Source organism: Desmodus rotundus, chromosome 6 (genome assembly GCF_022682495.2).
Source record: "Desmodus rotundus isolate HL8 chromosome 6, HLdesRot8A.1, whole genome shotgun sequence".
Taxonomy (NCBI): Eukaryota; Metazoa; Chordata; class Mammalia; order Chiroptera; family Phyllostomidae; genus Desmodus; species Desmodus rotundus.
The window spans coordinates 32,273,822-32,296,882 of NC_071392.1; the positions used below are offsets into that span (position 1 = coordinate 32,273,822).

At 38.6% G+C, this 23,061-nt stretch overlaps 1 protein-coding gene across 5 annotated transcripts in view; it reads right to left on the reverse strand.

Moving 5' to 3' along the window:
- CDK14 (cyclin dependent kinase 14) overlaps positions 1-23,061 on the reverse strand; it is a 537,492-nt gene that overhangs the window by 211,494 nt on the left and 302,937 nt on the right. For all 5 annotated transcript variants that reach the window (XM_024577248.4, XM_045185274.3, XM_045185273.3 and 2 more), the window contains one exon: positions 9,190-9,310. In XM_024577248.4, coding sequence (XP_024433016.2) covers positions 9,190-9,310 — 121 coding nt within the window. The remainder of the gene's footprint in view (positions 1-9,189; positions 9,311-23,061) is intronic.

A 23,061-nucleotide genomic window follows, 5' to 3' on the forward strand; every position in this document is an offset into this window, starting at 1 on the left:
GTAAAAGATAAACAACCCACATGCTCATAAAAAAACAGGAAGCTACTCAGATTCTGTCTTTAGTAATTTACTAAGTGCTTGTCAGACACTATGATTAAGTTTTATATTTGAATGGAATTTAGCAGGCTATTCTTGGCTACTGATAGGTTGTTTTAGTTAAGTTTGACCTTAATTCTTTTTCAATTATTGTATTATTTCTTTTTTGCCCTTAATGGCATCTTTTACCAATAGGAATCCATGGACAATATATTTGATGAGCAAAACTAAAAAAGATAGGACAAAACAAATATCTAAGTTTATCAATTATATAATACAGTATCTAAAATCAAGAAAGCTACTAGGACATTGAGTTATATTAATGCATACAGCAGAATACCAGTAAGTAAAAATGTGATTCTTAATTAAAATACACTTCAGATTAATGCAGTGTCCTAAGGAATTAATTCACAAATGTCACAACAGCATAGAAGTCCCCACTTCCATCCTTCAGTGAATAGTATGAACTAGACACCCAAATCCCTTTACTAACTATAGTCACACAACAATGTGTACCCAAGCTTCCAGTTTCTCTCCTATCACATTCCCATTCAATGATATCTTTCCTGTGCATATAAGTTAACAGTCTACCTTCTCACCTTCAGTGGATTAGAAACTTTATATTGAGTGGAACATTTATTGAAAGTTTCACTAATTACTTCTGCTACTTCAATAGCAAGATGATATTGATTCACACATATCATTGATCCAAAGCTCTACTTTCTACAGTCAATTCTTTAAATTCATGTAAAATTTTACCTTTTTAAGAACTATCACTTCACAGTCTATTCCCTTTCACCACTAGCTCATCAAAAAGCACATGCCTTTCTTTTCAAGTTTTTTTTTTTTAAGTAAGATGCCATTATTGCACTCACACTTCAGTGATTAGGATTACAAATTTCCACCACCACACTAAGATGCTGGCAGTCAAGATGCTCTTGCCTGCATTTTGCTGTTCGACTCTCACCCATCAGTACCTGCTGTCCAAATCTGTGTCCCAGAAAATCACAGATTTCTGCAGGCCAAAGACCTTAGTAGTCAATCATCCATAGTTAAAGCCACAAATATTCAATTGCTGACATGAGCGGGACATGCCGTCAAATGTGCACAGACTCCCCTTCCCTCCCCAAAGTGACCAAAGGGTGAGTTAAGGAGTAAAATTTTTATACAAGGATAAAGTAAATCGATGAGGAGACAAGTGATGGAGAAAGAACCTTTTTCCAGAAGCTGTGGATGAAGTTGTGGCAATCTAGGCAGACTATAGGCAGTTACATTAAAGGTAGAAATCATTAAAAAACAAATTCAAAGCCCTGGCTAGGTAGCTCAGGTGGTTAGAGTGCCATCCCTATATACCAAGGTGGAAGGTTCAATTCCCCGTCAGGGCACATACGAGAAGGAACCAATGATGCACAAACAAGGGGAACAACAAACTGAAGTCTCTCCCCACATCCCTTCCTCTCATTTTCTAAAATTAATAAATAAAGAAATTCAAGAAACCTTTAGAGAACTAAAACAGATATCTTTATATTTCATATTGAAGGAAACCTACCCAGCACCAACAAAAAAAGATACACCCAAACTGAATCATCATAAAATTTCAGAATACCAGGGACAGAGAGAGTATGAGAGGCACACAAACGGGTGCACATCAGATGGAGTCAGACTTCTCAGCAGCAATACTAGAAGCTCCTAAAATGCATGTAACATTCTGAGAGGAAAAGCCTAAGTACACAGTGTGAACCTTTATCAATCATGTGTTGGAAGTAGAGGAAAGAGATTTTCAGAAAACTAAGAATTTGAAAACTGTAACTCTAATGGATTCTTTCTTAGGAAATAAAGGAGGAAGACAAGGAGTCCGGGAAAAGGGGGACTCTGTAATCAGTAAAGGAGAAAGAATCCAACCCAGAATAGATTTGAATGAGGTGACCACCTCAGGAGGTGTGAGGGAACCAATAGGACATTGAAACACTAGAAGGCTACCCACAGAGGGAGCCGTTACCTGCCTTAGACCTAAATGCCATTATCCCCCCTAGAATTAAAATGGCCAAGTGTTACTGAAATCTATTGACAGCGAGATCCATGGAAGAGGGGCTTCCCCATAGAAGCTATAGTTAGCCATTTCCAGAAATATGGGCTAAAGTAGGGAAGAATTAGGAAAGAATATTCCATCTCCCTCTCTTCCCACTTGTCCATTGCCTGAACTCAACTGGAATTATAGCCAAGACAGCTTGGAGGATGTCATATGTATCCTAGGGGTTTGCTGTCCAGGATACAGGCCAGGACAGAAGAGGGTACAGAACAGATTTGAAGAGAAAGAGAATAACCAACTTAGGACCGACAACAATAGGAGAGGGGCAGGCAAAAGTTGCAAGATGGCAGCTGTTCAGCTTTGCTAAAGCAGGAAATCGGAGAGCCGAGAGAGCAAAATTCCACGGAAAAGGTTGACAGAGAGACAGTAAGAAAATTAAATGGGACTGAGAGTTTTGCTGATGTGTTTGAGCATTTGGAATTTTTTCATATGTAATTAGCATATCTCTTATATCTATAAATAAATAAAATAAGAACACAGACAACTAAACTAATAAAAATCAGAGACAATTATAAAGTCCAGGAAGAACACAAGGTTATACAAGAAAGTATACACATCATGAACACTAGTTGACTTAAGTAGGAATATTCACATATTAATGTTTCAAAATGTGATATAGCCTCTATATTGGGAGAATGGGGTGAACTGGGGGATAGCTGATGGAAGACAATTAAACCTATATTTATCATAACACCTACCTAGTAGATAACGTCTAAAACCAGTAAATCAAGGAACAGCAACATAACAATTATTTAAGACATATAGAAATAGACGCTAAAAGAGCTGAAAGTAGTTATTTCTGGGAAATTAGAGGGTGAGTGTGGGTGAGGCAGGAAATTACTATTTTTGCTATTGCTGCTGTTGTGGCAGCTATTAATTATTAGTTATACCTGAAATTGGTTTCATTGTCAGAGTTTTCTGATTAGGAAACTGAGGATAAAGACAGTTAATGGATTTGGTCAACTAAGGTCACGTAGGAAGGAGTAGAGGTGACAGAATCTAATTTAGGCTTTCAATGTGTCCTCTACTACAAGATTGACTCTCCTTTACACAGCAAACTACGGGCAGTCACATGACCAGAGAACCGATTTCTACGTGAATAAATAGACAACTTAAAACCTAAAAGGCACCAGTATACACCCAATGTCTAAATTTTGATCACTAATTTAGGTATTTAGAAATTAACCCCTCTCCCCCCACCCCCGCCACACACGTGATGAGAACATCCTGAGCCAAATTTCTAAGTCTCTAGACAAAAAATGGTATGCGAATTTCTCAAAAACCTAATACAGCAGCTTCTATTTTTTTTCCAGTACATTCTATAGCACCCGTGGATGCTATACAGGTGCACTTGGGTTTATTGTGCTTCACAGATGTTGTGTTTTTTACAAATTGAGGGCAAGGCCCACCACCAGCAAAACACGTACAACTCGCATTTCTGCGGTACTTGCGTCGTCGTGACGGTTTAGAAACAGACCCGCAACATCTCTGAGGTGTGCCTGTACTCCAATCAAAATGCAATGTATTTTGCTTGGCTGATATGCTAAGAACAAATAAGAACACTATTCTCAACATGTGTGGAGTCTTATATTTCTTAAAGAATTTCACACTGAAGCACCTCTTGCCATTCTCCCACACCAGTGAAGCGGGTGAGTATACTAAGGGCTATCTCACTGTCATGAAAGTTAGTAATTGTGATCGGCTATTTAAAAACCACCCAAAAGCTAATTCGTGGGTTCCAATTACTTTGTCAACTTTGATAAAAATAGGGACATTTTTATGTGAAAAGTGATTAGTAGTGGAAACTACATACAATGCTTATTTGATATATTATTATTCAGCTAACTTATCACTAATAAATGACCAAACATATCCATTGAAAACACACACACACACTTTCTCTCACAAACACACACAACATGGGGTGTGGAAACCATAACCTTGCTGAGCTTGTGCCAGAAAGATAGAACTGGTTCCCATCAGCGCTCCAAAGCCATTGCTGCACTCAGCACGTCGACAACCACTCAATAATACCAACAAAGAAAACAATATCTAATATTAGAGAACTGCACTTCTGGAGATTATTCATTATTAATCAATGTTGGAGAAGTTTTCCACGAGAAATTTGACTTTGTAGCTAGCAGTCCTTCTCTGTGAACTAAGCACTCACATGCATTAGGTCTCATCTGATCACTAGTACTTAACAACTCATTGCTCCAGTGCTTTATGAGAATGATGAACACACGTCCTGGTTACATCTCTGCTTTACATCTACCGCTCTGGCAGAATTACTATTAATCTCAAAAGTACTCTGGAAGGGATGATGTGCTGTACGGTCACCCTAATTTTAAGAGACGTAAGTAGCGGGAGTGGGCTCAGAAACCACAGCTGCCACACAAGCTCAGCTTTCAAGCACCCAGAGGCGTGCTGCCTGCTGCCTGTTCCTTTGTTGGACAGGCGACGACACTGGCAAGTCACCTGGGTCGTGTTCTATTTGAGAAGCTCTCCAGAGCTCTTAACGAGTCATTTGACCAATTCAAGTCTTCTTTGGACCTTATGACCTGATTAATTATAAATGTGTAAACAGCGTTGACAGCTAGATGACTTGATGTAGCCCATGGACTCAAATGCTCATTCTTACCAGCACTCTTTTTTTAAATGGACTCATTCATTTTAGCAGAAGTGATAAAAGTATAATGGTTAGGGCATGGGAAAATACGTGCCAGCAAAGATACTGGTCCCGTAAAATGTGTTCAATCCAGTGGCTCATGGTTTAAATTTATTTCAAAGAACCTCCTCCTTGAATACAACTATATAATACAGAATATTAATGGTGGGGGGGAAAGGTGGTCCTCAAGGCTGCTGAGTGAGAGTGAAAGCCGTTCCCTTTCTCTGAGGCACACAAAGGATTCAACATGACCCAGAGCACAATCTAAATTAAAAAATAGGAAATTTACCATATTTGTGCTTTGGAATGACTTTACTAGTAAAAGAAAAACCAATGTCTTATGATCTTATGTAATATGTTGTAAAGGAAAGGGCTTCGGAGTGGGTTAGCAGTAAATTCAGATGTTGGCTCTACTCACCAACTATGACCCTAGATACTATCTTACTTCGTTGTCCTGGGTTTTGCTCTCTTGCACTGTTTAATGGTACAATAGGTAAATGCATGAGAGCTTAGAATACAGTTGGTGTTCAATAAAAGTGTCTACTATTGTTACTATTATTACTATTACTTATGTTAAACTCTATGATTATTACCACTATTACTCAATACCTCAAGACAAGACTTCATGTAGAACACATTTATTTTCAGGATAGGCGCTATACTAGGATTCATCTATGATTCTCTCTCTTAAAACACTGGTAAACAAACCTGAGTCTTCAAAAACTTTACTTTATTACATGAATTTCCTTCATCCAAGAGAGATCATTGAGAATGATGGCAACTCTGTATGTTGCCAATATGTATGGTGATCAGGCTTATTTAATAAAAAGCAATGCTAAATGGCCTTATAATAGTCAATGAATAGGCAATTTCTTTTCTGATATATGCAAAATCAATTTTGATGCACATGCATTTCTATATATCAAGACTGGTATGGAAATTTTTTTCTAACCACCCAGCTGCTACAATGCTAAATAAATTAATTTTAATCTTAAATCAGAGATGGAATAGAGAAAAGGGTGATTTAATATGCAATCTCATTACATTTGACAGGCTTATTTATAAATGATTTGCCCCACATTTTGACAAGTGTAGTTAATATGTTAATTAGCTCTCAAACAGATGAGGAGAGGAAGGAACTGACACACTATCATTCTTCACGCAGCATGTTGGGGAGCATGGCGCATGATACCACAAGGCAGTGTTAGTAAATATGGTGGCCCCCCAAAGCACTGGGATCTTGATGAGATAATTATTTATTAGCTAAAGATAACTTAGTCACCTTATGTTAAAAATTAATCCCTTAAAATAATCCCAAGTGACCTTCTGCTTTAGAAAACAAATGCCACTCTAAACATATTTACGAGCCTCTATAAAGGACTAGAAAGCTTATTTAGAGCAATGACTTCCACAGTGAGAGCAGAACTTCCTGACCAGGGAGGGACTAACTACCCAGATCAGCTGCCTTTCACCTCTGCACTTCTCTTAATACAGTTTTCAGCACTTGGTAAGCCTCTTTGGTTTAGAAGCTTAAAGACGATTTCCTTCGCTTTGACTTTCAAGGAGTTATAATATCCAAGAATTAAGAGAAGTTATACATGAGACAACGTCCAATTTGATTCCTCTGCCTCCTTCACGGAGGGAGACAAGGGCATCAGAAACTACCTGGCGTGATGAGTGCTCAAATCGCACAGTACATTCACACCCACCACAGGGCTGGAGACCTTGAGCGGTGAATGATAATGCGGTAAGTTCGCATTTCCATCACTTGCTGCCAATGTTAATGCACATGTGGCTTCAGTAATAGTTTTACTGCCTATGGCTATTTAAACAGAAAACTGGAAAATGTAACACTGTGTAGGAATCGTTAGGTTTTAGTTACTACTACCCTACTGCCCCGGGATAGTAAATGAACTGTAAAAATAGCCTAACACCATTGCCACCTGCCTCCCTGCTATTGTCCATGGGTTAATATTTGCTCTTCTCTTTGGTGCAGCTGAGCCATGACTCAATTATAGCCCCATTTCTAGGTCCTCATGTAACCAGCATTGATGTCATTGGTTATGCAAAAATCAGTGCCCTGTGAACTTCTCTCACTGGAAAAATACATATATATTACCTGACTTATAGGATAATAACAAAATGGCTTTTAGAAAATGGCTTGGCATGAAATCAGATTCAGACTGACAGGCATTAGCATTGACATAACTCAGATTTTGGGGCGTGGGAATGAAGAGCCAAGAAGCACAGGGAACAGCTCAAACAACACATTTATTACTTGCTTTTGCCGATGAATAATTTTTGCATGCAGACAAAGGGGCATTTGGGGTCTACTATTTTGTATAGGTTTTCCTCCCGTCAACTTAAATAGCAGTATTCTTCTTAGGCTTCATTATGTCTGTTTAAAGCAAATGGGCAGAAAGTACCCACGACTTCTTCCTTAAGACAATGAGCACACACATGTACACACATGCAAAAGAAAAAATGGGAGGTGTGCAGGAAGGCAAAGACTGCAGATCAAATACTAATTATCAGACACGGACATAGTAGCAAGTCGCAATCCACGTGACTCTCTGTACTGTAAACAGCACTGTTAAGGTTTGGGAAAAATTAGCCAATAGTGTATTAAAAAACAGCTTCTTCTGATTATGAGGGTAGAGTCTTCACAGAACTGCCAAGCATTACGACAAAACTGGCTCCAAGCCACACATGTTTCCAAACTATGTTCTATTAGCAGAGTCCTTAACTGACCTCACTGAAAGGAAACCCAGAATTTCCATACTCGAAAAATAGAGAAAGCCACTCTATAACTCGAGAATATTATGTAATGATTATTTGCAGAGCCTGCTATAAAAGCATAAGGCAGAAGGAAGGGAATTAGAAAGTTAGTAACTAATATCTTGATGCATTCTTTGACCTTCATTTTCAATTTTCTCCTCCATTACGACTAATGATCAAAATGTCTATTTTGCCCAAAACCCTGCCTTGAGGGGGAAAAAATCTGTGTGAAAAAATTTCCAAAGAAAACCAACCAAAAAGCCAGGAAGTGGGATGAAAAAAATGATTAGCTCAGCTCCTCAATGAGAGATGGTCATCTTTCTTCTCAGTGTGTTGGAACATGCATTACGGTATTAGATTTATTATAAGGCATCACAAAATTTATGGCAATGGATCTCAGGCTATTTGATGACCCAGATTCTTTTATAGCTTTACTGAAAGCTAACAATCTACACCCCATAAAAATAAGTATGTCCATGTGTACACAAAATATTGCATATAATTTCAGTGGTTTCAAAGATCCTGAAATCCTATTCCTAGGGGGTTTGCTGAAACCTAAATTAAGAAAATCTACACTGAGCCCTACATCACAAGGAACTTGTTTTCCAACCATAGAATATTGGAATCACAAACATAAGGGAAGAAGCCAGACCTCATCACAGCCTAATTTACTGAAAGCCAAGATAACTGAGGGCAGAGCTGTGAAGTAAGCACACGGCAGTAAGGCAAACAAAATGTGCTAAGGTTTTATTGAGGTCATAAACACCACACGAACATGTATTCTGCATATTCTGTATATGGGCATAGTCATTCATGGAAGATGGTTCCTGCTGGAAAACAACCAAGTGGTATGTGAACTGCTTTGCTTTAAATACAACTGAGAATCTAGAAAGGGATTTCTTTTTTCTATAATAAAGGACACTTTCAGCAGTCACTAGTAAGCCTTTCCTGAGAGCTAAAAATTATTCCTTGATTATTTGATTTCGATTACACTGGACTGGGAACTCATTTGTATTTCATCATTAATAATAATTATGCATTAAATCTCACCAGTCTTGGGCCTCCTATTATGATAGAATTTTAAGTTTTGCTAAACCATTGTCTGAACCTGACACTATATCGAATTAAATTCACTATGACCCTTTCAAGAGTACCTAGAGGACTAGGTACCTAGAGTTCTCAAAGCACACTGCACCAAATTTAGTGCCTGACAGCAACACCAAAATTTTCAGGCCACTTATCTGAGTTTTCTTGTGAATTGAAACGTGCTCGCTACTACTTCCAACCCATACTGTTGTTTGGAGATATAAATATACGTCCTTGTTATAAAATAGAGCTATAAATTAAGACCCTTAGGGGGGGAAATTACCACACTGACAGTTAGAAAAATGTCTCTGCCGCTGTCCATCAAGAACCATTACCAGACCCCATCTGCAAGGCAGTCTCTGATGAGGGAAGAGTCCCAACCATGTTATTTAAAAGTCCAGCATCATTGCCACACACAGGCAAACGCTCCTCCACCATTAATCTTCATTCCGACTGTTAGAATGTTTGTCTAGGCTTGACCCTGACCAAGCACCAGAGACAGATTAGCTAGAGAAAAGCTTCCATTTCTCACCACATGTCAAGGCAGGTGGAGTACTCTGTGGAGCCCAGGAGGACATCTGGAGGTCTGTACCATAAGGTAACCACTTCATTGGAGTATGTGTGGCTAGGGACCGATTTTGCTCTTGCAAGACCTGCGGGTTATATAAAACATAAAGAAGTTTAATAGGCATTAATGGAACAAGGGAATTTAAATTTGAATCTTCACAGTTTTAAAAGGTCAAACATGGCATTGTAATACAGAATCACAAATTCAATGTCAAGGTTACATGAAAAGTCTACCTGTTCCAAGCACATGCTAATAAATCATTTGCATTCCTAATAAAGCATCAAGAATTTAATAAAATCCTAGGAGAGTGAACAAACGGTTCATCCATGATTAGATATGACACAGAAGCATAGCAATCTTCTGGACTTCCCAAAGAAGGTGTCACGGAGCTCTAGTTCTGAGAGTTACAAATAATGTTATTAGAAAGGCTTCCATACAGCAAGACTGCTCAGTGCCCTTAATTTTCCTAGCGTGCATTGTGAATCTGAAAGGAGAGGTGTGACAGATTTCTCAAGGGATCTTCCCAAAACTTCTTTTGGTTTCAGTGTTCTGTCAAACACTCGCTAGGAAATGCAACTCAGGAAGCTCATTTGAAAACTACCTAAATAAAAAATTATAAAGGGATAGTTAAGTGAACTTAAATGTTTTCTAAGAATTTTTTAAAACAGGGAAATCGTCACAATAATGTGCTAACTGATCATGTATGTGCAGTGTGCCCTCACAACCGTACATGCTTATGCCCAGGAAAAAGAATGACAGGAAATATATTTTTCCAAGTTTTCTACAATGACTACACTTCTTTTGAAAACACAAAATCTAAAGATGTTATTTTTTAAAAGAATAAAATCTGCATGGCAGCTGCCTATCTGGGGGTGTTCATTAATGACAAGTGTGAAGCGTTACTCATTACTGTGATGCTGAGAGCACATGTAACATCTTCATATTTTACCATAGAAATTCATTTCCATGTTCTATTTAAATTTTTATGTAGTACTTAGAAACATGACTTCTTCCTGTTTATTAAACACTTGGTATTCCCTTTAGTACATTCTATGTAAATGTTAAAATTAATAGAACAGCTGGTGAGAAAAAATTTTTCTAATTAATTCAACTATGTTCACAGTATCTCAATTTTTCTACAATGTAGTTTTTATAATGATACAATGGCATACTATAAGTTGGTTAATGCCTATAAGTTCTCCATATTACAATGTACAGATTGTAAACACACACACATAAACATTTGTGGTCCCCAACTTTTATTCTATTCATAAATAGAATACCTTTTTGATAACAGATTTCTGAAACCTCTACTTCTTTTCTTTTTTAATTTATGGTAATTAGACATTTATATACTTATGAAGTGAAAACCCCAGGAAGTCCAGTACCCATCTGATACCCCACACAGTTACTACCATATTATTGACTGTATCGGTTATGCTGTTCCTTACATTCCTGTGACTGTTTTTATAACTGGCAATTTGTACTTCTTAATCCTTCTCATCTTTTCCCTGCAGGTTTTTTTCCTACCTTGATTCAGGCAAAACTGAAAAACAGGACAACAATCAGGGTGCAATAAAGTTTCCAGAATTTAGTAATCCCATCAAAAGGTTCAGTTCCTCAAACGGCATGTTTGTGTACAGAGACCAAAGAGCTCAGCATCAGTCCTAAAATAGGTTCTGACTAGTTCCATATGCTCTTGTCAAGTCAAAAGGGACCCCAAAGTCATCCAGGCTGGCTCCCTCGGCTTTCCTGAGGCCCTGTGACAGAAAGCAAGGACAGAGGGCTGGGAGAATGAAAACATCTGAGATTTTCTTTGACAGTTCAGAAAACCAGGCTAGTGATAGAAAATTATGATTTTCCCAGTTTTAAAGGAAGAACGTGACCTCAAAATAACTTAGAAATAGTATAAATCTAAACAATGGTATGTGATTTCAGGTCCATTATGTTCACTTTGACTATAGGTTTATAAAACCAGTTAAATATATATATCTGGAAAATATAACTAGAAAAGGCTTTGTCTACATTATTTTCCTCCTTCCCATATGTTTAGGTCAAGGACTGCCCAAACTCCATTCACGTGGGTCTCATAATTTCCCAAATTAACAACAAAAACGAGTTTTCCATTTCTAACTCTTCAAGGTATTAAGACAGTTTTTTCTTAAAATGATTTCCACGTAAAGGTACCATGTATTGCATGAAGAATGTTATAATTTTAAGATACAGTCTTTTGCATTGTTTGAGAAAACACATCATCTCACTTTAATAGAATCAATTAAAACTCTTTCTTGTGGGAAGTGTCCTGTATCTTGATAAACAAAAGGTTTTCACCCTACCAGTATTGCTGTTCAGTTAAAAAGACAAATAAATCTCACAACTTTTCAGGGAAGGAGCGAATTATTAAAACAATGACTCAAAAAAAAGAAAGTATACTTTGAAGTAGGACTACATAACTGTACTTTTTACAAATCTTTTTGGTAAAGATATTGCTAGGTATTTATACAGTTCATGCATCAAAACACGCTTACTCATGCAAAATTTATCGCGCTGCATCTTCCAGCTGAAGGAAAACTGTAGGACAGGATTAATTAGCCCAGCATGTGTGAAAGCTTTCTTTCTCTGGTCCTTGTCAGTTGCTATGGTTACACTACAGGAAGAGAGCTACACTACCTTTTAAAAAGGATGAAATTCATGGGTTATTATCAAAAGTTCTTGCATTAATGTTTAGTGTGAATTAAAAGTCAACCAGCAAAGCGAAATGCTAACCAGATGAGTCCAGGTTATGTGCACGCTGCTGCTTTGGCTGAGTGGGTGCGCATGTGAGCAGGTGGGTGTTGCTATGGACACCTAGAGTGGTTTGCATAACAACTGAGTATCCAACTTTTAGATGTTGCCATTTCTAACAATCAAAGACCCTAAATAAAGTACAGTAAAAAAAAATCCTGCTTTCAAGCCCTAATGCCCATTATTCAAAAGTGGGCAACCTCTGAATGATAGCTAGCACGGCAGAATCTTAGATTTCCAGAAGAGTTCCGAAGCTTTATAGTTAACCTCTTACCCAATCAAAGAATTCCTTTTCATATACCTTTTCATATACCTAAGAACCTTTAAGATGGTTCTCCAACATCTGCCACCCTCAGCCTGGTTCTGCCCTCTTGCAGGGACACAGAATAAATCACATGGCTTCTAATATTTGCCCTAAGCTGACCAGCCGTCCAGCATCAATCAACGCTGTCTCTCCACACCTCATCTTAATAGCTCTCTCAGCTGCAGTGGACTTGACCTCTCTTCTTCTTTTAAGTCTACTCCCTTGACTTCTCAGATATAGAAGTTAACAGGAGCGACTTGGTCTCTTTCTGGGATCTTCTTCTATATCGTGGTTTTGTCTAGGGTTTTATTTTCAAACCAGGGCTTTCTCAAATATTCTCAAATATATATATATATATACTCTGTAGGTAACTGTGCTTAATGCCCTGTTTTGACAGTCATGGACAGGTGATTTCTCACAAGATTTCATTTCCAGCTTCTACTTGTCCATGGGCTTCAGATCTGGGTCTACGCAATTCCTCAGCAGACACAGGAACAAGGATGCCCTGCAGGCACTCCACACAACCCCACCCACAAGCCCCTCCGGCCATCCATCCCCATCGTGAATACAGGCATATACCCTGGGTCTGGGAGTAAAGGCATTTCACTAGTCAATTGTCGTAGGTTCCCAAAACAGTAAAAGTTTGTTTTAGCCATACACAGATACACATTAGATTTTATATTCCTTGTATAATTATTCTTTCAAATTCTAGTGCATCCTTTTTGCAGGTGGTAAAATTGCTTGCAGACTTTGAATTATCTCCAATGCTATGGAGAAAAATCACCAAGCCCAGGCTAGGGGCTCAAGAATCATAATGCCCATGTGTCTACCTTGACTAAGGGATTGAAAAAGAACTGGTAATAATGGCAAAAGCTATATAAATTTGCAAAAGTCAACTAAAATAAGGTACAAAGGAGCATCTCTCACAACTTCAGTGTCTCCAGAGAATGGGCCACTGTTTGGTACTTGTCATTGGTTTCTTTTGTTGTTGGTGTTGGTTTTTATAAGAGCAACTCCCATACCTCTCTTTCAACATACTTTCTTCCCCAAACTAAACAATCAGAAAAGGAGGGTTATGCTCTTAGTTCATCACAAAATCAGTATGTCTGAGCCAGGGGCTCCTTTCTTCACAACATGAATGCAAACCGACGTGAATTGTTTGGGTAACAGTGTACCACCTGGCAGTTAGGTGAGAAAGGGAGAGACTTCTCTGTCACGTGAGTCATTCCCTGCAGGAGGGCAGAGGGAGGCTTTTCTGTTGCCTTCCCATTCCACAGTCCGGGGGGCCCACCAGCAGTATCTTTTTTTCACACCAATTTTTAATGCAGTCCTCTCCCTCCTACAGAATTTACATCAAGTATCTTAGGAAGTACTAAAGCTGTTTCAAAATCCTTTATTGCTGCTGTAAAAAAGTGTATCAATAAACCACCACCAAAATGAAATAAAAAAATTTTTCTGGTGTTTTCTCGAGTTCTGGCTTTAACTTCTTTCCTCTGTGTTTGACAAATTTTCCTGGATGATCTTATTTAATCCTGTGGCTCCAGTTACTATCTATATGCTGACAATCTCAAACACATTATCTTTAAAATTAATCTTCCCTAAATCTTTACATTTCTACATAAAACATAGCCCCTTAGACCTTCCATGGCTATCTTGAACATACCTCACCACTAATCATTATCATCTGTCCATTCATTCATCAAAGCCAGAAGTCTAGTTTCATGATAGGCTCCTTCCACTTAAAAAATTACAAAATGCAATGGATTTTACTTTATAATTTCCCTCTTTTCTTCCTTGTCCTTAGGCATTCCTCATCATCTCTTACTGGACTGTTCCACTAGCCTCATGTCTGTCCATGGTAAATAGTTATCAACTTCAAAATACCTTCTAGATCTAGACAATAAATTGTCTACATTTATTAATATTAATTTTACTGACAAATCAAATTGAAACACTTTAAAAATTTTTTAAATTTGTTTACTGATTTTAGAGAGAGATGAAGGGTGAGGGAGAGAGAGAGAGAGAGGGATATCAATATGGGAAACATCGATTGGTTGCCTCCCGTATGAGCGCCAACCAAGGATCAAACCTGTAACTTAAGTTTGTGCCCTGACTGGGAATCGAACCCCCAGCCTTTTGGTGTACCAGATAATGCTCCAACTGAGCAGATGGGCCAGGGCTGGAACACTCTTTATTGTGAAGAATAATAAAGGACTTCAATGCCCAATATTCCCCTGTAAACCCTATGAAAGTTGGACGTCCTCCAATTCTTGCCCCATATTTGCCATCACAGGAAGCAGGAAATGAGGGCATTTCAGGGCCAGATCTATGCTTTTTTACACTGTCGATCACCAAACAACAGCACTTTGAACTGTGTGGGCCCGCTTATACATGGGTTGTTTCAATAGATACTATAAATATATTTTCTCTTCCTTACAAGTTTCTTACTTACATTTTTCTTCTAGCTTACTTTATTGTAAGAGTACAGTTACATACACACACAGGGTGGGGCAAAGGGAGGTTTACAGTTGTGAGTCTGTGAAACAGTTTATTCTTGTATTATTATTATTTATTAAGTATTGTATTTTCCCTATGGACAGTGTCAACCTACTTTTGCCCCACCCTGTATATATATAATCATGCAAAATATGCATTTTGACTGTTATAACTAAACCTTTTGGTCAACAGTAAGCTATCAGTTGTTAAGTTTTGGGGGAGTCAAAAGCTATATATAGACTTTAGACTGTGTGGGGGTGTTGGTGCCCCCAATCTCTACATTGTTCAAGAGTCAACTGTACATTTAACAACATGGTATTGTTGAACCTGGAAAAAAGTTTTGAGAATAGAATTAGATATTTTTCTTTCCTTTGAATGAAGCTTTGGTTTGTTTGTGTCCAGACTCCTACTTTAACAGAAACTACTCTTACGGGATAACAAAATCCCTTAAAAATGTTTTGATTGGCACTTCTCAGAGTCTTTCAACTGAATAAGAGGGGTTTTTGAAAATCAAGTCTAATAAAATAAAATTAAGTCCAGAAGGCATTTAAACATGTTGAGACAATATTTTCTTTTGCTCTGATTTTATTTAATCATCTTTGAAATTTTTTAAGTTAATAAATTATGCCTAATTTCTGTCTATCCTAAAGAGCATAGATTTTTTTATATCTTTCATTTTATGTAAAAGAATTATCACATATTTTAATACAGACATTCTAAATAAGAAAAAGTATTCAAGTAATTAGATTTCATATATAGAACATTTTTATTTTTCTCTATTTTGTGTAAAAGATAAAAAAGATATACTTCTGAGGTAAATACTGCTTTAAATGAAATTAATAGGTGTGACGGAAAGACCAATTAGTCAAAATTCTTTGGCTTAATACCATATAAGGAACATGCCTTTTGTGATCAGAGCATTGGGCTACATATTGGAAGACTTATAATATGAAAAAGCTAAATTCCTAATGGTGGTTTAGACACCATTTATGTCTCCTTGCTGAAGTCACTTAAGCTCTCTTGCTTATGTTACATGTAAAATAACGAGGCTGAGATCAAAGTCAGGAAACTACAGCGTCAAGCCACCTACCATTCTTTGAAGACAAATTTTGCTGAAGCACAGCTACACCCATTCCCTTGCGTACTGTCTATGGCTGCATTTGCACTAAACAGCAGAGCGGAGGAGTTGACAGACACATAAGGCTACAATAAATAGTATCTGGCCTTTTAAGAAAAAAATGTGAGGGAGAACCAAGATGGCGGCGTAGGTAGACACACTGCGCCTCCTCGCACAACCAGAACTGACAGAGAATCGAACAGCAAGGGGGACCAACACCAAGGAAACAGAAAATAATCATTCATCCAGACTGGTAGGAGGGGCGGAGACGGCACTGGGGTGGAGAGGACTCGCGTGGCTGTGGCGGGACTGAGACTGGCGGAGTGTGGGACAAATGGCGCAGGCAGTCCGAGCACTAGCAGACCCTGCAGTCCCACATTTGCACAGATAAACCCAGAGGGCCGGACTCAGAGTGGCGGAGAGTGGGGCAGGCAGAGTGGCAGATAGCACATTGCGGCACCACATTCGCCCACAGATAAACTGGACGAACGGCGGGCAGCCAAGCAGACCACGGAACCCAGGGCTCCAGCTCAGGGAAATAAAGCCTCAAACCTCTGATTGAAAGCGCCCCTGGGGGTTGGGGCGGCAGGAGAGACTCCCAGCCTCACAGGAGAGGTTGTTGGAGAGACCCACAGGGGCCTAGAGTGTGCACAGGCCCACTTACTCGGGAACCAGCACCAGAGGGGCCCAGTTTGATTGTGGGTAGCGGAGTGAAAGACTGAAATCCGGAGGAGAGTGAAGCGGGCGCCATTGCTCCCTCTCGGCCCCACCCCCACGTACAGCATCACAGCGCAGCGACCAGCATTACCCCGCCCCGGTGAACACCTAAGGCTCCGCCCCTTAAAGTAACAGACGCGCCAAGACAAACAAACAAAAAAAATGGCCCAAATGACAGAACACTTCAAAGCTCCAGAAAAAATACAACTAAGCGACGAAGAGATAGCCAACCTATCGGATGCACAGTTCAAAGCACTGGTTATCAATATGCTCACAGACTTGGTTGAATCTATTCGAAAAACAGATGAAAAAATGAAGCCTATGCTAAGAGAAACAAAGGAAAATGTACAGGGAACCAATAGTGATGAGAAGGAAACTGGGACTCAAATCAATGGTATGGACCAGAAGGAAGAAACAAACATTCAACCAGAAAAGAATGAAGAAACAAGAACTTGGAAAAATGAGGAGAGGCTTAGGAACCTCCAGGACACCTTGAAACGTTCCAACATCCGAATTATAGGGGTGCCAGAAGGAGAAAAGGAAGAACAAAAAATTGAAAACCTATTTGAACAAATAATGGAGAACTTCCCCGATCTGGCAAAGGAAATAGACTTCCGGGAAGTCCAGGAAGCTCAGAGAGTCCCAAAGAAGCTGGACCCAAGAAGGAACACAACAAGACACATCATAATTACATTACCCAAGATTAAACGCAAGGACCTACGTCCAAGATTACTATATCCAGCAAAGCTATCATTTAGAATGGAAGGGAGGATAAAGTGCTTCTCAGATAAGGTCAAGTTGAAGAGGCTCATCATCACCAAGCCCTTATTATATGAAATGTTAAAGGGAGTTACCTAAGAAAAAGATCAAAAATAGGAACAGTAAAAATGACACCAAACTCACAGTTATTAACGACCACACATAAAACAAAAACGAGAGCAAACTAGGCAAACAACTAGAACATGAGGGTTGTCAATAAGGGAGTGGGAGGGAGAGAGGGGGGTAAAGGTACAGAGAATAAGTAGCATAGATGATAGGTGGAAAATAGACAGGGGGAGGGTAAAAATAGTGTAGGAAATGTAGAAGCCAAAGAACTTATAAGTATGACCCATGGACATGAACTATGGGGGGGGAATGTGGGAGGGAGGGGGGTGGGAAGGATGGAGTGGAGTGGGGGGGGAAATGGGACAACTGTAATAGCATAATCCATAAATATATTTAAAAAAAAAAAAAAAAAAAAGAAACCTTTCAGGCAAGAAGGGGCTGGAAAGAAGTATTTGCAGTCATGAAAGGCAAGGACCTATACCTAAGATTACTCTATGCAGCAAAGCTATCATTTAGAATGGAAGGGCAGATAAAGTGCTTCTCAGATAAGGTCAAGTTAAAAGAGTTCATTATCACCAAGCCCTTATTATATGAAATGTTAAAGGGACTTATCTAAGAAAAAGAAGATCAAAAAATATGAACAGTAAAATTACAAGAAACTCACAGTTATTAACAACCGATCCTAAAACAAAAACAAAAACAAAGTAAGCAAACCACTAGAACAGGAACAAAACCACAGAAATGGAGATCACATGGAGGGTTATCAGCAGGGGAGTGGGTGGGGAGAGAGGGGGAAAAGGTACAGAGAATAAGTAGCATAAATGGTAGGTAGAAGATAGACAAGGGGAGGCTAAGAATAGTATAGGAAATGTAGAAGCCAAAGAACTTATATATATGACCTATGGACATAAACTAAGAGGGGGAATGTGGGTGGGAGGGGGTACACAGGGTGGAGGGGAATAAAAGGGGAAAATGGGACAACTGTAATAGCGTACCCAATAAAATATATTTAAAATAATAATAATAATAAAAGAACAAGAGCAAAAAAAAAAAAGAAAAAAAAAAAAAAAAAAAAAAAAAGAAAAAAATGTGCTGACTCATGGGCCAGACAGGAAACTCCAGAGTCCATCCAGCTACAAGCATACCTCATTTTATTGCACTTCATTTTATTGCGCTTTGCAGATTTTTTTTTTCAAATTGAAGGTTTGTGGCAACACCACAAGGAGCATGTCCATTTGCACGATTTTTTCAACAGCATTTGCTCACTTCATGTTCTGTGTCATATTTTGATATTCTCACAGTACTTCAAAAATTTTCATTATTTTTATCTTTGTTATGGTGGTCTGTGATCAGTTACTTTGGTAATTGTTTGGGGGCACCAAGAACCTCGCCCACATAAGGCGGCAAAGTTAATCATTAATGTCATGAGTGTTCTGGCTGCTCCACAGACCAGCCACCACCCCATCTCTCTCCCTCTCCTCAGGCCTCCCTGTTCCCTGAGACACAACAATATTAAAATTAGGCTAATTTCAATGGCCTACAATGGCCTCAGTGTTCAAGGGAAAGGAAGAGTCACATGTCTCTTACTTTAAGTCAAAAGCTCAAAATTATTTAGTGAGGAAGGCATGTCAAAAGCTGAGACAGGCTGAGAGCTAGGCCCCTTGTTCCAGTCAGTCAAGTTGGGAATGCAAAGGAAAAGTTCTTGAAGGAAATTAAAAGTGCTACTTTCGTGAACACATGAATAATAAGAAAGGAAAGCAGCCTTGTTGGAGAAAGTCTTAGTGGTCTAGATAGATCAAACCAGCCACAACATTCCCCAAGGCCAAAGCCTAATCCACTGCAAGGCCCACACTCTCTTCCATTCTATGAAGACTGAGAGAGGTGAGGAAGCTGCAGAAGGAAAGTTTCAAGGTAACAGAGGTTGGTTCATGAGGTTTAAGGAAAGAGGCCATGTCCATACCATAAAAGTGCAAGGTAAAATAGCAAGTGCTGATGTAGAAGCTGCAGCAAGTTATCCAGATGATTTAATTAATGAAGGTAGTTACACGGAAAACAGATTTTCAATGCAGACAAAATAGCCCTATATTGGAAGGCGATGCCATCTAGGACTTTCAAAGCTATAGAGAAGTTAAGGCCTGCCTTCAAAGCTTCAAAGGACAGGCTGCCTCTCTTGTCAGGGGCTAATGTAACTTGGTGATTTTAATGTGAAATCAATGCTCATATAACATCCCAAAAGTTCTAGGGCCCTTATGAATTAAGCTAAACCTACTCTGTCTGTGCTCTGTAAATAGAACAACAAAGACTGAATGACAGCACATCTTTTTACAACATGGTTTACTGATGTTTTAAGCCCACTGTTTCCATCTACTTCTCAGAAAAAGATTCCTTTGAAAATACTACTGCTCACTGACAATTGCCCTGGCCACCTGAGAGCTCTGATGAAGATGTAAAACAAGATCGATGTTGTTTTCATGTCTGTTAACACAACATGCATTTTTTAGCCTATGGGTCAATGAGTAATTCACGTTTCAAGTCTTATTTATTTAAGAAATACATTTTGTAATGCTATAGCTGCCATAGATAGTGATTCCTCTGATGGACCTGGGAAAAGTACATTGAAAACCTTCTGGAAAGGATTCACCATTCCAGAGGCCGATAAGAACATTCGTGATTCAAGGGAAGAGGTCAAATATATGAACATTAATAAGAGTGTGGAAGAACTTGATTCCAACCCTCATGACTCTTGAGGAGTTCAAGGCTTCAGTGGAGGAAGTAACTCTAGATATGGTGAAAATAGCAAGAGAACTAGAATTAGGAGTGAGCCTGAAGATATGACTGAATTGCACCAATTTCATGATAAAACTTGAATGAATGAAGAGTTGCTTCTTATGTATGAGTGAAAAAAGCAGTCTCTTCTGAAGGAATCTACTCCTGATTACGAGGCTGTGAAGATTGTTGAAATGAAAACCAAGGATTTAGAATATTACATAAACTTAGTTGATAAAGCCACGGCAGAGTTTTATAGGATTGAGTCCGGGTTTACTGTGGGTAAAATACTATAAAACAGCATTGCATAATAGAAATTATTTGTGAAAGGAAGAGTCAATCGATGCGGCAACCTTCACTGTTGCCTTAGGAAATTGCCACAGCCACCCCAGCCTTCAGCAACCTCCATGCTGATCAGTCAGCAGCCGTCAACACTGAGGCAAGACCCTCGACCAGCAGAAAGATTACAACTCGCTGAAGGCTCAGATAATAGTTAGCATTTCATAGAAATGAAGTATCTTTTAATGAAGGCATTACATTGTTTTCTTATCCATAGGACTATTATTGGACACTTAGAAGACTATAATATGGTGCAAACATAACTATTGTTTTATCATTTACAGTTTGTGGATATAAATACTTACTGGCATATTGCAATCAATTGGATAAAAATGGAGATATGATTGGAATTTACAACCAGAATCCCCAATATCAGTTTTACATATGCCAAAACAGCCTTATTATTCTCAATGGATGATGTTTAATCATTTTAATATATTTTAACTTACAATAGTACAGAATACAATGGTGCCTTTTCAGAGATGTAGTTAAAAAGATGTTATTTCAAATAACAAGGATTCGTCTGCTATGTGAAATAAGCCAGAGAAAGATAAATTCCTTATGATTTCACTTATATGTGATGTGGAATCTAAAGAACAAGAGAAAGCAACACACAAAACAGAAACAGACTCACAGACACAGAGAACAAACTGAGGGCTGCCAGAGGGCAGGGACCTAGGGGCTGGGTAGAAAAGGTGAATGTATTAAGAATCTACAAAATAGTCATGGGGATGTAAAGTGCACCATAGAGAATATAGTCAATAATATTTTAATAACCGTGTGTGGTGCCAGGTGGGTTCTAGAATTACTAGGGGGATCACTTTGTAAATTATATAATTGTCTAACCACTATGCTGTACACCTGAAACAAAATAATACTGAGTGTCAAACTGTAATGGAAAAATAAGAAAATAAATGAATTTTTTTTTAAAAGCAAAGCCAAGTGAAAGGCACATTCTAACATAAACGTAACATCTGTATGCGCTGGGAAACCAGGAAATCCGTGTGACTTGCTGTATGGCAGTGGTCTGGAAGTGAGCCTGCAGCAGTATCTCCGAGGTGAGCCTGTCCTAGAGCTCAGCGATCCTGAGAAACTATTACTAAAAGTCTTGTTCATTAAGTGTATGAAGATCATACATGCTTAAGTTCTTTTCTTTTAATGCTTAAGTTCTTTAAAAAAGCCCTTAAATAATTTCGCCTCAATGATCCTATCACATCACATCTGCATTAGCAGAGAATGCAAAATCATTTTCAATCAACTGTATGTGAATATATCAGCATTTTCACAGTTCACTGGTTCACATTTCATTTTGTAGTTTCTGCTTCTCAGTTTATGAAATCTGGTGTTATTATTCCAAGGCTGGATGACAACACAATAGAGAAAATTAATTCCATAACCTGACAAAATCAGCAATTTTGATGAATTTCCATTGTTCATGCTGATTTGTTTCCATTTTTTTAAATTAAAAATAAACCATGCTAAATTCATCATAAGAATCTAAGTTTCAAATCAAGACAGAAGACTCAAAACTTTCAGGCCATTTGCTTATAGATTAATATATACCTCAAATATTGTACAAGTATGGACCTGTATGTGTTAAAGAGAGATTATTAATTGAATGATCACATATATAACTAAGTCAAATAACATAAAAATAATTATAATTTTATGCCAGAAGTATGCTTTGAACTTAATAGGGAAGGAGCCAATCTACAAAGATATAAATTATCATATGTATGTGACATTTGAAATGACAATATATGCTTCAATTTTTTTTTCATTTTTTTTAGTTTTTAAGAAAAGAAATTAGAGTGAGTGTTCCTCTGAGAGGCTTAGAGAAAGCATTCCCATTTCCTTCCTAAACCACTCAATTAAAAATCAAGTGTGTGTTTGTGCATTGGGGGCAATGTCCTCACCAGGTCTTACTATGGATAATACTAAAATATGAAAGTCAGCGGACATGCTAGTACTTAGAGGCAAACTGATGAGGATTTATTGGGAAGAATCTGTTAGGCACTCTAAGGGTTTTTAAATGTATGATATCATTTAATCATTACAGCAACCCAGACAGTAATATGATTACTAGCACCCCAATTCAACAGAAAGGAGACTAATTTACTCCAGGTCACACAGCAGTAAGTGGCTGTGCTGGGATCTGAATTCGGGCAGTGCCACTGCCGTCCCAGGAAGACTGGGAATTAGGGGACAAATGTGTTCCTCGGCTCCAGATGCACAGGGGGATAGGCCAGTGGGCCTGCGAATGGTGACCGTCAGTCTGGTAAGAGAGGGAGATGGGTGGGGTAAGAATGGGCGGGGTGGGGGTGGGGAGGGGGTTGCTGGGGAGATGGGAAACACAAGTGATGGGAAAACACAAGCTGGAAGGAGGTTCCAAAAACATAAGCAAATAGCAAATGATTGATGTTGCCCAGAATGCCCCAGGGTTGTCAGACAAAAAGCCCTCAAGGAAAAGAGAAATTTGATAAGGAAG